The 17,794-nt window shown below is 43.6% G+C and overlaps 1 protein-coding gene across 1 annotated transcript; it reads left to right on the forward strand.

Moving 5' to 3' along the window:
* The first annotated feature begins 2,404 nt into the window (after positions 1–2,404).
* On the forward strand, positions 2,405–3,109 carry LOC148792212 (uncharacterized). The gene has a single exon (XM_088903753.1). The coding sequence runs from the start codon at positions 2,405–2,407 to the stop codon at positions 3,107–3,109; it is 705 nt and encodes a 234-aa protein (XP_088759879.1).
* Positions 3,110–17,794: the final 14,685 nt, after the last annotated feature.

Raw genomic sequence — 17,794 nt, forward strand, 5'->3', positions numbered from 1 at the left:
GTGCCAAGGTGCTTCTACCCGAGGTAAGTCTTCGTGGCCTAATAGGAGGCGAGCTGCCTGTAAGTGGCCAGTTGTCTGTGGCGAGCTGCCTATGCTGAGCTGTCTGTAAGTGGCAAGCTGCCTGCAGGTGACGAGCTGCTTGTAGCTAGCTCGATCTGTCTATTTGTCAAGAGGCTGCACTTAGTTGGCATGAGGTGCTAGGTGTCATAATTTCATTGGAGGGCCGAATCCGCCCTCATCATTTTCCCCCCACTCCCGAGCTGAGAGTAACTCGGCGAAGGGAGTAGATTTCTCCTTTTGGCTCGTAAGTTGACGAGTTAGTAAGTGCTGATCCAATTTCTTAGGCTCTGGGAGTTGCTTGTAAGTGGCAAGCTGCCTGTAAGGTGAGGAGGTCTCCGCCAGTTTAGTACTGTAGCCCTTAGGCTCTGGGGGCAACTTATAGTCCACTTTTCGTGATTTTGCCAATGCTGAAGAAGCGACTGGGTCTTAAGCAGTAATGTGGCCCGTAGGCTTTGGGAGCGACTCGTAGTCCACTCTTCTTGACTTTGCCCATGCTGAAGAGGCAACTGGGTCTTAAGCAGTTGTGTTACCCATGCCGTGGAGGCGACTAGGTTTTTCAGCAGTAATGTTGCCCATAGGCTTTGGGAGTGACTTGTAGTCCATTCTTATTGACTTTGCCCATGCCGAAAAGGCGACTGAGACTTATGCAGTTGTGTTACCCATGCCGTAGAGGCAACTGTGTTTTTCAGTAGTAATGTTGCCCGTAGGCTTTGGGAGTGACTTGTAGTCCACTCTTCTTGACTTTGCCCATGCCAAAGAGGCGACTGGGACTTATGCAGTTGTATTACCCATGCCGTAGAGGTGACTAGGTTTTTCAGCAGTAATGTTGCCCGTAGGCTTTGGGAGCGAATTGTAGTCCACTCTTATTGAGTTTGCCCATGCCAAAGAGGCGACTGGGACTTATGTAGTGCTGAGGTCTCTACCTATGAGGTGCCGAGCTGACCAGGTGCCGAGCTACCTGTGAGGTGTCGGGCTGACTTGGTACCGAGCTACCTGTGAGGTGCCGAGCTGCCTGTGAGGTGTCGAGCTGACTGGGTGCCGAGCTGACCAGGTGCTAAGCTGCCCGTGAGGTGTCGGGATGACTAGGTGCCGAGCTGACCAGGTGTCGAGCTACCTATGAGGTGTCGGGCTGACTGGGTGGGTGCCTTAGAGCTATGATTGCACTACATCAACCTCGTAATGCCGGTCGCCCACTCCTACAAGAAGCTACTAGGAGCTCGACCTTCAGGGGCAGCACTACTAACTTTAGGTTGCAAGTTCACACAGGAGCCTTGGAAGGCTTGAACAGCAAGGGCGCCCATGTAGTCTGTTGGCCGCCAACTCTTGCGGAAGCCACGAAGAGTTCATCTTAGTAGGGCTGCTTAGCCTGTTAGCTCCCTGCATAGTCTTTGAGTTCATACAGAATGGAAACTATAAAGCGAGAGCTTCAGTTTCTAAAAAGTGAGGACTTAGCTTTTTGTAGGATAAGAACTTAGCTTTTGTAAGATGAGAACATAGCTTTTTGTAGCGTAATTCCCACAGACGGCGCCAATTGATGTAGCGCGATCTGGTCACTCCTATTTGACAGGGGCCTCGCTCCTAGCTGGCAACGAACAGTACCTGAGAAGAAGAAGACGAAGGATTCCCGGGGAGCTCGCCCGGCTGGAACAATCCAATGGCTAAGTTAGCACTCTGATAGTAGAGAGCTTGAAGATGATATTAGAGAAATGAGAAAGCAGGGGTTACCTCCCTTTTTCATCCCCCTCCCCTCAGGGGGGTCGGAGCTCTTATATAGCAGTGTTTTGACAGATCTGGCGTAACCACCTCTGATTCCTTGCCGCAACCGTTACTTGCCTGGGCTGAGGTGGTGGGCGCAGGTAACCATTGCAGAGTACGGCCCTGCCAGACAAGGGACACCTCTCAGGGCTGGCAGGCACGATGAGAGACGTGAGCGCAGGTCTCCAGATTTGGCAGGTACAGTTGTTAGGTAGGAAATCTTCCTGCGATACGTCGAGCTACTCTGCAACGAGCTACCTTGCTTCGAGCTAACTTTCACCGAGATGCCGGTAATTTGCTGAGGTGCTTCTACCCGAGGCAGGTCTTCGTGGCCTAATAGGAGGCGAACTGCTTGTAAGCGGCGAGCTACTTGTGGCGAGTTGCCTATGCCGAGCTGCCTGTAAGTGCCGAGCTGCCTATGCCGAGCTGTCTGTAAGTGGCGAGCTGCCTGTGAGTGGCCAGCTGCCTGTAGGTGACGAGCTTCCTGTAGCTAGCTCGAGCTGTCTAGTTGTTAAGAGGCTGCACTTATTTGGCATGAGGTGCCAGGTGTCATAATTTCACTAGAGGGCCAAATCCGCCCTCATCAGAGATGATAAAAGAACTTTGGGATGATTTGAAGGAACGATTCTCAATTGGCAACGGACCACGGATTTATCAGATTAAATCTGACCTTGCTAACTGCAAGCAACAGGGACAAATTGTGGTTGCATATTATGAAAAGTTGAAAGTAATGTGGGACGAATTAGGAAGCTACTCTAAGGTACTCGTGTGTACATGCGGGCGCAAGTGTGGAGCGGCAGCTGAGTTGGTCAAAGAAAGAGAAGAAGAGAAAATCCATCAATTTTTTATGGGATTGGACGACGATGTATTTGGAACTGTGCATTCCAACATATTGAGTGTGGAGCCAATTCCAAATATGAATAAAGTTTACTCAATGATTATGCAAGAAGATCGACATCGATCGTTGGCACGGGGTAAGGAGGAACGAGCAAATGCTGTTGGATTTGTAGTGCAAGCCTCGCAGATATCGCAAGATAGTAGAGCCGCTTCAAAAGACAAATCAATCGTGTGTACCAATTGTGATCAATCTGGCCATAAAGCAAAGAATTGCTTCCAATTGATTGGATACCCTGAATGGTGGGGGGACAAACCCCATGGTACTTTAGCCGAGCGTGGAGCGGGACGAGGAAGAGGGGGAGGACCCTCTGGTGGACGTGGCCGAGGTACAAAAAAGGCTCACGCTGCTCAGTCATCAACGGAGCATGAAATTGCTGCTGTGACTGATGGGGATTAGACTGGACTGAGCGGGCTTAATGATCAGCAATGGCAGACCCTTGTAAGCATGCTTAATGATGATCAATGGCAGACTTTGACCTGGTGGTGACGTGCCTTGGTGATGAGCTACTTGGTGGCGAACTCCCTGGGGGAGAACTACTTGGTGACGAACTGCCTGGTGATGCTCCCTGGTGGCGAACTGCCTAGGGGCGAACTGCCTGGTGGCGAACTGCCCGGTGGCGAACTGCCTGGGGGTGCTCCCTGGTGGCGAACTGCCTAGTGGCGAACTGCCCGGCAGTGCTCCCTGGTGGCGAACTGCCTGGTGACGAATTGCCTGATGGCGAACTGCCTGGTGGCGAACTGCCTGATGGCGAACTACCTGGTGGCGAACTGCCTGGTAGTGCTCCCTGGTGGCGAACTGCCAGATGGCGAACTGCCTGGTGGTGAACTGCCTGACGACGAACTGCCCGACAGTGCTCCCTGGTGGCGAACTGCCTGGTGGCGAACTGCCTGACGAAGAACTACCTGGGGGCGAACTGCCTGATGGCGAACTGCCTGGTGACGAACTGCCTGATGGCGAACTGCCTGGTGGCGAACTCGTCACTTGACTTGCTCCTCGGCGGTCTGCAACTCAGAGGATGGTGGAGTTCCCTGGTGCAGCGCAACCCGACTACCCTCCGCGTGAGGTGATTTCTCTCTCCTTTGTAGACGGCGGGAGCTGAGGGACCTGCGGGAACTGAATCAGAGGACCCGGGGGTATTTTCCCAGCGGGGACTCTCCGATGCCTAAGTTAGCATACTGATTACAGAGGGTTTGGAGAGAAATGAGAGAGCTAGAGAGCGGCGGTTACCATACTTTTTTCTCCCCCCCCTCTGGCTTTGGGGGTCGGAGTCCTTATATAGTGGTGCCCTCGCGGGTTAGGTGGGTGAAAAGCCTTCAAATGGTAAGACGTCATATCCCGTCAGAACTGGGGTACGGTGATGAACTCCTCGAGGTTGTCAGGCTGGCGCTTGTGCCAGGCGGCCAGGTCGGCGCCTGGGCCAGGTTGTCAGGTCGGTGCCTATCAGTCGACGGGTCGGTGTCCGGGCTAGGTTGCCAGGTCGGCGTCTGTGTCAGTCGGCGGGTCGGTGTCCGGGCTAGGTTGCCAGGTCGGCGCCTGTGTCAGTCGGCGGGTCGGTGTCCGGCCAGGTTGCCAGGTCGGCGCCTGTGTCCGGATCAGGTCATCAGGTCTGCACCTGTGTCCGATTCATGTTGTCAGGTCGGCGCTTGTGTCCGGGCCAGATTGCCATGTCGGCGCCTGTGTCCGGGCCAGATTGCTAGGTCAGTGCCTATGTCTGGGCCAGGTTGCCAGGTCGGCGCATGTGGCAGGCTGATCCGGCCAGGCTGCGCAGGTCGCGCGCAGGCCGCGCCAGGTCGAGCCACGTCGCGCGCAGGCCGCGCCAGGCCAGCCAGACCGGTGCCCGGGGGGGGACCAACTTGGTAAGTTGTTGCCTGGGGGCTTGCCTAGTTGTCACGAGGTGCCACGTGTCACAATTTCACTGGAGGGCCAAATCTGCCCTCATTAGAAACCATTTTCATTCTTCTTTCTCTGTTTCTCAATTCCTCTCGCTTGGACCTCTAACGATTTACGATGACCTATTGTCACGGGGGTAATCGTTGGGGCCCCGTGCGGCACTCGAAATGGGCGAGTAAGCCTATGAAACAAAGCAAACACACACACAAAGGCAACAAGATGGCACACGAATTAGCAAAAGGCTACTTGTATTGGATTAATCAGTGGTAAGCACAAGCACACAGTACAGTGTCGAGGGGATCTCGTGCTTAACCTTTACACGCTTATGAGCTCACTCGACTACCTACCTCCCCTCAAAGAGTACGTTAAGCTTTTGGGGGAGTGACAATAGGAAATATCAAAATGATGAAAAAGCATACTAAGTAATTACAATAACGCCATTGGCGGTCCCCCTTACAAAATACAAGCAAAGCCCACCCATGACACACATGTTGACACCATGAAGGCACGCGGTTGGCACTCGGATGGCTCACTGTAGGTGCTTGATGGCGCGACGAAGGAGTCACCTATGACATTCTCCCCCACTCAATTTGATCTACGTCCTCGGAGACCGGCTTCGGCTGGTCCCTTAGAGTCATTGTTGCGGAAGGAGGGTTCTTCTGCTGCTCCCCGAACCGGCTGTCGTCCAAGGCCGAGGTGTATATTTTGGTGGCTTGGTCGGGTTGGCTCATTCTGTTGGGGTTTCCTATGGCTAAGTCCTTTCCTGGCAGCCTCAAGGTATGTTAGTGGCTGGTTCTGTTTGGCTAAGGGGTAGGTTTGGGCTAGGTAAGGGTCAAAATGGTGTCTTGGATTATTAAGGTGTGGATTCCCATGCATTTTTCCCCAAGGGTATCTCACCGGGCTACTACGGGAACTAGTCGTAGGGATGATGTGAATGTGGTCCCTAGATGGCTTGGGTGGCACTCGCTCTCCCCGGTGGTTGTGGTAGTAGATGTGGGTAAGGTTTGACACGACCTTGGGTCTTCTTCTGTTGGGCCCACCAGTTGCGGGCACTTGCGGCTTCTGCTGCGAAGTCGACTTCTGCTGATGTGGTTGGCGCTGAAGCTGATGCTGCTGCTGGTGTTGACTTGGGCGCTGGCATTGGTGTTGGCGTTGAAAATGGAACTGTCTTGGGGGTGACTTCTTCTTGGTGACGACTTCCCAACCAGTTCCAGTGTCGATGAGAGGTACTTGATAGGGGTTCTTCCTTGTTGACGCAGAGCTGTCTTCATGATTGATAGTTTCTTGGTACAACTGCAAGGCTGAAAGCTGCTTCCCAAGTATCTGCAAGGCTGATGAGATAGGAACCATGCAAGGGGAGTGTTCGTCCAGAATAAGCAAACTGTTGATGTGTGGCATAAGTGCTGCTTCCGCCTGCTTGAGGAACTCCACTCCAAGAACCACCTGAAAATCATCCAAGGGAACCACAGATAGATTGATGGGTCCTTTCCATGGTCCAACTCGGAGTTCTACTCCACGGGCCGTGCCCTCTACTGCTTTGGCCCCGGAGTTGACAGCCTTGACCCACCCAGTTTGTTTGGTGGTGGTCAAGCCGAGTCGCTTTGCCTCCGCAAGCGAAATGAAGTTATGGGTGGCTCCAGTGTCCACCAAGGCTTGGGTCGGCCTCCCGCCGAGGGTGATGTCTACATAACTCAGCCCCTTGTGGGCTTTGGTGGGCCGCTTTGATGTGGCCTCTTTCTTGACCATGGCATTGATGAGTTGGAGGGCGCCTACTCTAGGCACCGCTGTGGGTTTCTCCTCATCACTCTCTTCACTATTGCTGAGTTTGGCGATGAGGGCAGTTATTTTCTTTCGGGTTGGACAGTCACTTGTCCAATGCTTCCCGTTGCAAAGGTAACACGGCGCAGGAGGAGGTCTCCTAGTGGATTGGTGGCCCTGGTAGCTTGGGCCTCCTTGTGGCTTCTTCCCTTGTTGGTAAGTGTAGGGATTGTTCGCGGGCAATGGCTTCTCCTTTGTAGGGGTTGATTGTGGATCTCCCCCACTCAAACTCATGGTACTTGGGCTGGATGGTCTTTGCACATCTTCCTTAGGTGTTATTAGATCAACAAGTTGTTCAGCTATGGCCATGGCGGTGGCGAGGTCCTCAACCCCACGTCGCTAGAGTTCGAGTTCGGCCCATGGCCTGAGACCATCCATAAAATTGAACAGAAGATCCTTGTCTGATATGTCAGTGATCTCCAACGTCAAGGCCGAAAACTCCTTGACATAGTCATGTAGTGATTCTTGATGTCTGAGATTCTTCATTCTTCGGCGCGCCAAGTACTCCACATTTTCTGGGTAGAACTGCTGCTTGATCTCACGCTTGAATCCAACCCAAGTGTCGATGGTACGGGTTCCACGTTCAATGTCTTGGCAACACCTACGCCACCATAACATTGCGATATCAGTCAAATACATAGCAGTTGTACGTACCTGAGTTTGGTTGTCAATGATGCCAGTGGCAAAGAAATATTGCTCCAATTGCCACAAGAAGTTGTCAAGCTCCCTAGCATCCCGGGCACCCGAATAAGGTGTTGGCTCTCGGATCTTGATGTTCATGGAAGCTAGGGTGGAGGGAGTGCTTGGTGTGTTGGCCACTGCCCTCTTTAGGAGAGTCATCTCATCTCTCATCTCATCCAATTGCACTTGGAATCTGTCTAGCAAGCCCTGTAGGCTGCTTTGGGAAGGCCCAGCTCCCGAATTCTGCATGGTGGTGTGCATGTCTCTGAGGGCGCCATTGAAACGTCCTTCTAGTTCCACCACTGCATTCTCAACCGTCTCTAGGTTGAGGTGGAGTTCATCAACCCGATCTCGGGTTTCTCCCACTGTCACCTCGCAACGTAGGAGGCGCATGTCCACGGTAGCTAGTTGGTTGACTGATTTGTCGTGCTTGCTAGCTTTGGTTGTACGCCCCTTTGGGGCTTGTGTCTTGGTAGGTTCGTCAAGTGGAGCTTCGTCAGTGTCGTGGGCTTCAATCCGCCCATGTGGTGTGTCGTTGGAAATGCCCCGATTGCTCTTCATTGGGTTGATGTAGGGACGAAGACGGTCCAGAGTATTTGTAGGAGCACTTGCTCTGATACCAACTGTCATGGGGGTAATCGTTGGGGCCCCGTGCGGCACTCGAAATGGGCGAGTAAGCCTACGAAACAAAGCAAACACACACAAAGGCAACAAGATGGCACACGAATTAGCAAAAGGCTACTTGTATTGCATTAATCAGTGGTAAGCACAAGCACACAGTACAGTGTCGAGGGGATCTCGTGCTTAACCTTTACACGCTTATGAGCTCACTCGACTACCTACCTCCCCTCAAAGAGTACGTTAAGCTTTTGGGGGAGTAACAATAGGAAATATCAAAATGATGAAAAAGCATACTAAGTAATTACAATAACGCCATTGGCGGTCCCCTTTCAAAATATAAGTAAAGCCCACCCATGACACACATGTTGACACTATGAAGGCAGCGATTGGCACTCGGATGGCTCACTGTAGGTACTTGATGGCGCGACGAAGGAATCACCTGTGACACTATGGCAACCAGCGACCGACGGTTTTGTAAGGGTGACCCTTAGTTTCTCTAATTTTCTCTCGTTTCTCTGTTTCTCACTCAAGCCGCCAAGCAGTTGAGGCTCCATCTACCTCCGACCTTTGACGACATCTGAAGACCTCCGGTAACCTACATCGACCTACGACGACCGACGATTTTGCAACGGCGACAAACAGACTGTTTTGAATTTTTTTTTTCCTCTGCCAGTGAATATTTAATTGCAGCGGGGGTTTAATCACCGGCAGCGAGATTTACGAGCTAATTTAGTGATTATTTAAACTGGAAGCAAGCCTAATGGGATACTGAATTACAAAGACATTCTCATGCGAGTTGTGGCTCAAAATCTGTCACCTGAGTTGACGCTGATGGAAAAGGTTATGACAGTGGCCCCCAAATGTGCAACACTAGAGACAACAGTCCTTGAATATGATGCATGATGGGAAGTTTCTACATCTTCCTGTTCTCGATAAAGAAGGATGTATTGCTACTTGCCTGGACGTCCTGTAGATAACTCATGCAGCAATTTCCATGGTTGAGGGGAGCTATGGAGCTGTCAATGACATGGCAAGCACAATGATGCAGAAGTTCTGGGATTCTGGACTTACCCTTGAACCACCAGAAGATGAGTATGACACCCAGAGTGAACTTTCTGCACTAATGGCATCCGAAGGTGGAAGTCCTGGAAAATGCTATCCATCTCTTGGTCTTGGGAATACTTTTGCCTTTAAATTGGAGGATACGAAGGATCGTATTCATAGATTTAATTCTAGTACAGAGAAATTGGATGAGCTTGTTTCTGCTATTGTACAGAGGATAGGACTGAACAAACGCTCCGTCCCAGACCGAGATCTGGTTTCGATCTAACGATGTGGCTGATGACCCTCGACGGTACTTGTTGTTTAGTACGAGCAGCAAAAGAAATTCCATGCGGCTCTGCCATCTCCTCACTTGTTTCCATCGGCAAGGTAACCTCCGGTAGAAGCCCTACTGTTGAGGAGAAATACGAGCGACAACTGTTGAGCAGAAGGAGAGTAGGAGAAATACGAGCGACGAGAGGGATATTTTGCAATAGTAACGATCGGCAGAGGCTTCGCCATCCCCTCAGTTGTTTCCATCGGCGAGATAATCACCGGCAGAGCCCTACTATTGATGACATATAAATTGAAGCAAACACGGGGAAAGAATTACTTTCTTGGTAAGAGGAGAGAGAGAGAGAGAAGGGAAGGGTATTTAAATCCTTCTAGACCATTTGATCCCTCCTCTTTCTCTCTAAGCTCAACTTTTGAAGTTCCGATTACTTTCCAGTTTTTCCTACAAAATAACGAAGTCTGAGATTTTAGGGATTTCAGGAAGAACATACTTTGGCTTATCTGTTCGTATTCCTCCCTCAAAACCCTAAATTTTCGTTTCTTGCAAGTCCAAGATGAGCAGCCAAGCTCCTCCTCCGAGGAGAACCAGCCTGAATCTAAGACGTGGTCCTTCGACCTTCAAGAAATCGGTCCATGTTGAGAAGGGCAACAGTAATGGAACCCATGTGAAGCCCATCTCTCCTAGCCACTCGTTTGTTGGTGGGGAGAGGATGGTGAAGAAGCTGAGGTTGTCCAAAGCACTAGCATTCCCGTGGTTAGATACAGACGATGACAGTGGTGGCGCTGGCAGTGGAGAAACAGGGAGTGAAGCTGTTGCAGAGAAGGGAGAGGTATGAAAGGCAAAATTGGGTTTTAAAAAAATTCATACATCACGTGGTGTTAATCAATTATAAAAAAATTTAAGGATATTTAATAGACTATTTTGATAATTTAATGTCTTTTGTCATTTCACATAACAATTGAGGGGTTATTAGTCGCAACGTGAAAGTTAGGGGGTGGTCTTTGTTGCAAGTTAAAGTATAAGGGGTCTTCATTATAAGGTTGTTATTCATTTATAATATATTATTTCTTTATTTTTGGGGGTGTCTATCAATGTAAATGATTTTGTTTTCTGAAGCAAAAACAATTGCTATATTAATAAAAAATTATTGTTTTAAATTACTAACATAGAAAATGTTTTTGCTTTACATAACAAAACCAATTACATTGACAAACATCCCTTATTTTTTAGATTAATTATTTATAAAATTCGAACAACAATGGACAGTTGACATATATATCCATCCTTTTCTAATATGATAAAAGGGTATTTTTATCATTTTAAAATAACATTTCTCTTATTTAATTTCCAAATTTTAGGGTTTGCACTTTGGCTTTGCATAAAAATGATTGAGGAGAGAGGGCTCACCATTTGGCCTTTTTTCCATCATAACTGCTCTTCTATTTTGTGTAAATCAGCTAATGCCGTTTGTTAACGGTTGAATGGCCGAACTGAATGGATTATTATTTGTCTTTTAATTAATAAGTTATAAGGAGTTGTCAGCTACTTAATGGCTGAAATTGAAACTGGGATTATTACTATTCCCTCAAATATTTTATAATTTGACTATTTTATCCACTAACGATGAAACAATTAATCAGTCAGTTCAGTTCAGCCACTTCAGCCCTTGTGGCCTTGCTAACAGCTAGGGTAAAAAACTTTTCGAAGAAGGATTTTACATGCAAGAAATACTCCGCTCTTTTCAACACTCCACGCTGTACGGATGAGCGTTTGGTGACAAAAGCCGGATTAGATTTAGATCATTGGATGCAATGTACTCTTTTTCTGTCTTTTTCCACTTCTATTCTCTTTGTGACCCACGTATGTTGCATAAGAATCTCTAATATGCCACGTGGGATTTAATTGACTTCTACTTCAAGACAAGAGAGAAACCCACAACAGCACGAAACCATTACTTTCTATCCTCTGTCGGAGCTTGGATCTCCTTTCCACTCTGACGTCGATATTACAGCTGTACATTGAGAACATTATCCGTATTTACATATTATCATTCACGGAGATATTCCGGTGTACAGCTGTAGTATCCTGTGGGTAGGAGATCCGAGATCTCGATTCCTTCTCTCGTTAGTCAAAGAGTTCGGCGTGATGTTGGTGGAATTGGGTAGAAGTGTAAATCGGGTTGTGTTAGGTCAGTACATCCCGTGGGTGCATGCCCTTTGTTTTTGGTGGATCGTATTGTGTTAGCGTGCGGGTCAAGTCGAGCCATGTTTCCTTCTTTTAGATATTTTTGGGGGTTGGTCCGGCATAGCTCACCTATGGTTCGAATCCATATGGGGGCCCATGCCGTGCCGCAGGTTGGGCTGGTCTGCGGGTCAAGCATTGGGTTAGGCCGGGCCGTAGATCGAGTCATGCCATGAGAGATATATTTTTTTAAAGAAATTGAAAAAAATAATAAAAAATTTAAAGTAAATTAACAAAATATACAAAAAAAGTCTTACAATTTTATTTTACATTTCTAGAATTGGGATTTGCTCCTCACATTGACTCTACAACCACATTCCACCGTGTATTGGGAACATCTCCCATGAAAAATAACATAAAGTATGGGAGATGTTCTCGATGTATGGTTGGGACATGCTGTGTGGTTAGTGTAAGAGCAATGCTCTGCGAGGAGAAGATTCGAACTTGGGTTGGTGAGACCGGATCTAATTCCTAGGGGTGAGCTTAGGTTGGTTTGATTTGGTTTCATGATAGAACTTAGAACCTACCTTGTAAAGGTCATTTCCAAGGTTAGTTCTGGCATTGGTGGTTCTGGGATTGGTTCTAGGGTCTACCCTTAAAAAAAGCATGTCCTTTAAAAACTTGTTTTTTAATAAATGTAATAGGAAAATCTATGATGTGGGAAATACATGGTATTGGAAGAGTTTTGACCAATCAAAATCCACCCATGAATTTTGATGAATAACACCTAATTGGCTACCGCCTTTGTGATTCCAGTTAACTGTTCAAAAGTTTTTTAGATATCATATCTTTCCGATATCATGGTTGAACCCAAATATAGTATATATAGTTTAAAACTTATGTTATTTGTATTGATTAAATTAAGTTAATATGTATATTATCATTATATGGCTCGAAACTTATAATTTGAATTTAAATTTTGTAAATATTACTTTTTACATTAATTATTATACACATTCAAATATTAACATGAAAACAAATGATAAAATCAGTTAAGTAACTCAATAGTCAAGTGAGACCATGGCTTTTGTAACCATGAGTGCTTGAGTTCAAATCTTCACATCCTCAAAAGTATTTTGGGGTTTATTTTAAGTTAAATTTGGCTCCAAGGTCAGTTCCACCAAGGCCAATCAAGCCTGGTTTATTGGATCGATTTGGGTAGGGTAAACCCCTAGACCCTAGAACCAGCCTGGGTTTTGTAACAGGGCAAGTAGGGTTGGTTCAAGATTGGTTTGAAGTCAGTTCCATTCGATTTTGGATAGAACCTACCCATTTGCTTACCCTTACTGCTCCCAATAGAAGACCATTCCAACATGTTTCAATTATAATATGTGTCCACACATTTCACTTTATGACTGGGATCCATCATGTTTGACAGGTGTGAACACAAATCATGTTGGAACAGCTTTTTTTTTTTTGAAAGGAGATGCTAACTCCTTATTGGTGCACTTGCTTGCAGTTATAGGAATGACAATGGGGCGGGGTAGGGTAGACCAGGTTTTCCATGTTCCATCATCAACCCAAAACTAAAGTACCCTACCCTGTCACTGCCCCATACCCCAATGAAAATCAGATTTTCTCCTCATAGAGCATGCCTCACATCAACTTCAATACATCGCAATTGTACATGAGGAACATCTTCTCGCAAGAATGACAACATCAAGTAAAAGAGATATTCTCAATGCACAACTGAAAGCGCCGTGAGGTTGGTGTGAGGCATGTTCTATGAGGAGCAAATCTGAACTCACTCCAATGGGGCTAGAAATCCCAACCCCCATCCTCACCCTCACAGGAAATGGGGATCCCTAAATTTGCCCTACCTTGCCATTGTCATTCCTACTTACAAATATACTTTTTTATTTTTTCTGAAACTTGCCATGAACTATATATAAGGATCACTCTCTAACGTTCCTCCAACTCCCAAGATTAAAAAAAAATGTTATTTTTTCTTTAAAAAATCTGTAATAAACCCATACTTTCCCACCCCATTTCTTTTGAAATACTACATCTTCTACTCCCTATTTCATTTTCTTGTTCAACTTGGGCCTCATAAAAGAAAATTCCTAGCTCCACCACTATATTACCTTTATTTATTGTTATTAATATAATTTTTAATATTTATATACGTTTTCTAATGTATCTAAGTCTATCTTAATTTTATGTACGTATTTATGCATATCCAAAGCGTATCCCGAAACGTTTCTTAAAATGATCTTTTCGATACATCTTACAATTCTGATACATTGAAGCATGGTTTAAAGAGAAAATTTCATTTAAAATTGATTAAAATTTCCTTCAGATATTTGACAAGCATGTTATCTCATTTCTGTCAATAGGAAAGAATCACTCGGTATCACTTGACATAACAATTGAACCACTCCAGGTTCGATGGTCGAATTGCTAAGTTCATGAACAGCCAGTTCTTGGTAACTAGTGGTGTAAATGGATCAAATTCGAATAGAATCAGGTAATATACGAATTCGAATTTGATTAAATATTCAAATATTCAATTTGATTTGAATTTGAGTTATTAATTACTTTAGGTAATTAATAAATATATAAAATAAATATTTTATTTACATAATGTATATAAATATATAAATTATTTATATAATTTAATTATTATATATAAATTATATGAATAAGATATCCAAATTTGGACGTTTATCGAATTGAATCAGATTATATTTGAATTCAATTCGATTACTTAAATTGTATGAATAGAATATCCAAATTCGACTCGATTACATCAATCACAAATTTAAAATCATATTTTTTAATAACGATGACACCTCTATTGGTAACCCCACCAGCGAACTGGCTTGCTTGTAGTCATCTCAATTGTCTAGTTTGGAAGTCTATTGGTGGACCACTCCGAACTAACCCAAACTAGAATCTCATTTGACTTGCCTTTGCTTAGTTTAGCAAGGCTTCATTTATTTGTAGTGCAAACAAAATTGCATACAAATTTTATACTTGCCTTACATTTGCATCTATTTGTCTAAAACTATGATTTGCATTTTTTGCATGTCCCATTTGCACTCATTGGCATTGCAAACTCCTATATGATGATCCAACTGAAAAAAAAAAGAAAATTTACACTCATTTGCATTGCACCACTTTTCTCTCACGGTAATTGTCTCTTATATAAAGTGAAAATCACATCATTTTAATTTTCTCTTTTAGAGGTTTTCCTTCTACTTTTCTCTTTCATATAAAGTAGAGATGACACCATTTAATTCTCTTTTTCCTCATAAATAAACTAGTGGATTCTAATCTTATTAGAGATTAAATCCAATGGATGTTTGATTGATCAATTGCATGATAGAGCACATTTACACATGAACATTGAAAAATAGCTTTAAAATTATCACAAAAGCTTTTGTTTTATCTTATTTTCCTTTCTTTAATGCTTGTCCCACATTGAAAAATTACTAAACTTGGCTTATGTTTTTAAATAGGAGTTTGTTTACACTCTTTTGAAGTATAGAGAAGAGAGTACAAAGATTTGCTATTGCACAACACGTGCACATGCATGTATGTGGTGCAATGAGGCACATTAGAGGCACACTTTCCCATGTTGCAATTTTGCATCCAGGTTGTAATTTGTTTGAAAATCAGAAATCGCGATTTGCGATTTACGTTAATTGCATTTGAGCATTATGGAGGATGAACCATGCCCGTTGACATTTTAAGTTAATCCAATGGTCAAAACTTGAACGGGTATAATCAATAGATACTATTCAAGTCTTAACAATTTTTAACTATTAACTAACTATGAACAGTCATAGAGTTTGAATTTGTGACTGCACAAAGAGCCTCTTCAAATGGATATGCTCCTCTTCACGATGACTCTCCGGAATTTATAAAAGGCTGTAAATCAAGTTGGTTTTACAAATAAGTTTTCATTCAATTCTCACTACACAAACACTCTTGTCTCTCTTAGTTGAAACTACTATTGTCTCATAGAATGTTTCAATGGAGATTGTTGAAGTTTGGTGGTTGCAGTTTCTCATCCTAGGCTCTATTGTATTCTGGGAACAAATTTGCTAGTAAATCATGGTCAAATTCGAAGTCAAAGTGAATCAAAATTTGCACTCGATCCATTTGCATTTTAATGAATTTACACTAGTGCAATAAAATTTTATGAAACCCAGATGACAACAAAAATAATCTTTATCTTTGTCATAGTCATGTAAAGATCACTATTTCAACCCATTGTTGACATAGCTGATTGAACCATTCAAACAATCACTTGGCTTTGATTATGGGTTTGGTTCTACTAAAACCCAAGAATTGGTCAAAAATAATTTAACCTGGGTGGTTGGATTGTTGATCCGTTCAACCCGGTGATGAATCACAGGTTATATACTAAACGTGTATGCAAACTTTCAAACGCCATAACTTTGTTCTCTCCGATGATAGGTCATGGGTTGCCCCACTATTTTCACCAAGAAACCCTTTTTTGGCCTCAGATAATAATTTTTAGCATTTTTATAAATAAAAATAAAAACTAAATTAAGAAATATGAATTAAATATAAAATAATGCATATAAGGGTGTAAACGGGTCGAATTCGAATCGTATCAAGCAATATCTGAATTTGAATCTGATTAGAAAATCTGATATCTGAATTCAATTCGATATCTGACGGATAATTAATATCTGAATTTGAATCTGATTAAATATTCAAATAGTCGATTTGATTTGATTCGAATTCAGTTAATTAATTATTTTAGATAATTAATAAATATATAAAATATATATTTTATTGATATAAAGTATATAAATATATAAGTTATATGTATAACTTAATTATTATATATAAATTATATAAAATATTTTATATATTATATATAAGAATTAAATTATCGGTTGAATTCGGATATTTATCGAATCAAATCAGGTCATATCCGAATTCGAATCCGATTAACTATTCGGTAAGAATAGGATATCCGAATTCGACCGATTAGATATTCAAATTATCTGAATTCGATTCGATTATGTCGAATATCAAATTTAAAATTGGATTTTCGAATACCGTTGACACCTCTAAATGCATATATTACATGTAGAATATAATTATACATTATTTATTGATAAAACACATATTTATACCTATATATACATGTATATGTGTATATCTATTTTCTGACATGACACCCTCTGACCTACTCGGGCAGGATAATCAAATTGGTGACTTGCGATTCAAGGGCAAAAACGGTTTAACCTTTGATCAGTTTTTAAAACATTAGTAAAGATAGCTAATTGCTTTCTAGTGGGCTGTGAACAATGTCAAGCCACTGGAGGACCATTGATAATGCAGTCGAGATATTATGAGTTCAATTACTTTCACCGTAGACATGCTACAACCCAGATAAAATGATAAAATTTCTCCGATAAATTCCCTTATCGTGACAGTTACAAGGTAGCTGCAATGACAGTGAAGTTGATTTGCCTAAGGGTGTCAATGGACCGATGTCCAATTCAAAATCAATTTAGATGGATTGGACATACTAACAACATATTGGATTGGACCAATTTGATCCAAAATATTTATTAGATTGGATTGGATTGGACCTGGCCTGTCTGTAATAAATTTATATTAGATTGGGTTGGATTAAGCCAATATCTAATCCATTGATATAAGATAAGAATATATATGTCAATGGACCGGATTTGAATTAAAACCAACCTAAATAAAAATGAATTCGAACAAATTAGATGGTCCAGACATTAAATTAGACTAATCCAAATTGATCGATAACATTTATTGATTTGGATTAAACCTGGTCCATATATAATGAGAATCCAGTCCAATTGATACCCCTATATATCAGTACCAAATATTACAGAATGAAATTTGGTTTGGGTTGGATTTGATTGAGCATTTGTTTATTATGGATGGAGAGCCTGAATATGAAGTTGAACCCGATGTATCTAACAAAATATCCAGCATTGAAGAAAACTTGGCATATCTTATGGATTTCTTCTTTTCATGATTCTTGATTGCCAATACCCTCAATAAGTCGATTGTCCCCAATTCTTTAGTGGTCACTCGGCATCCCTCCCGTGAACAGGCAGAACCCATGTAGGGATGCCAGTGGGTTGGATTAAGCGGTAAACCCGCAATGACCGGACCTTATCAGGTTAGGGTCAGGTCAGAATTAAATGGGTTTTGGGTTGAGAAGAACCCACACTTAACTTTCCCTATTTCGGCATTGAAACATTCATGTACACAGGCTTCTTTGAGTATATGGGACGGGTCGGGTTCAATAAACCCTCCCCTTTTAGTCAGGTTGGGATAGGGCTCGTGCATCCTCAGGTCGGATTCGAATCAAGCCAAATCTAATCCATTGACATCCCTAAACCCACACAAGTGCAGACTTTCAGTTTTGTGAATGCCGTGGGCATATGTACCCTAAAGCCACTAACCCATTAACCCGACCCGATAACTGAGTAATAAAGTTCATAATATGTCATCCTATAATCAAT

The sequence above is a fragment of the Nelumbo nucifera genome, chromosome 4, assembly GCF_055504915.1.
Source record: "Nelumbo nucifera cultivar China Antique chromosome 4, China Antique-T2T, whole genome shotgun sequence".
NCBI lineage: Eukaryota > Viridiplantae > Streptophyta > Magnoliopsida > Proteales > Nelumbonaceae > Nelumbo > Nelumbo nucifera.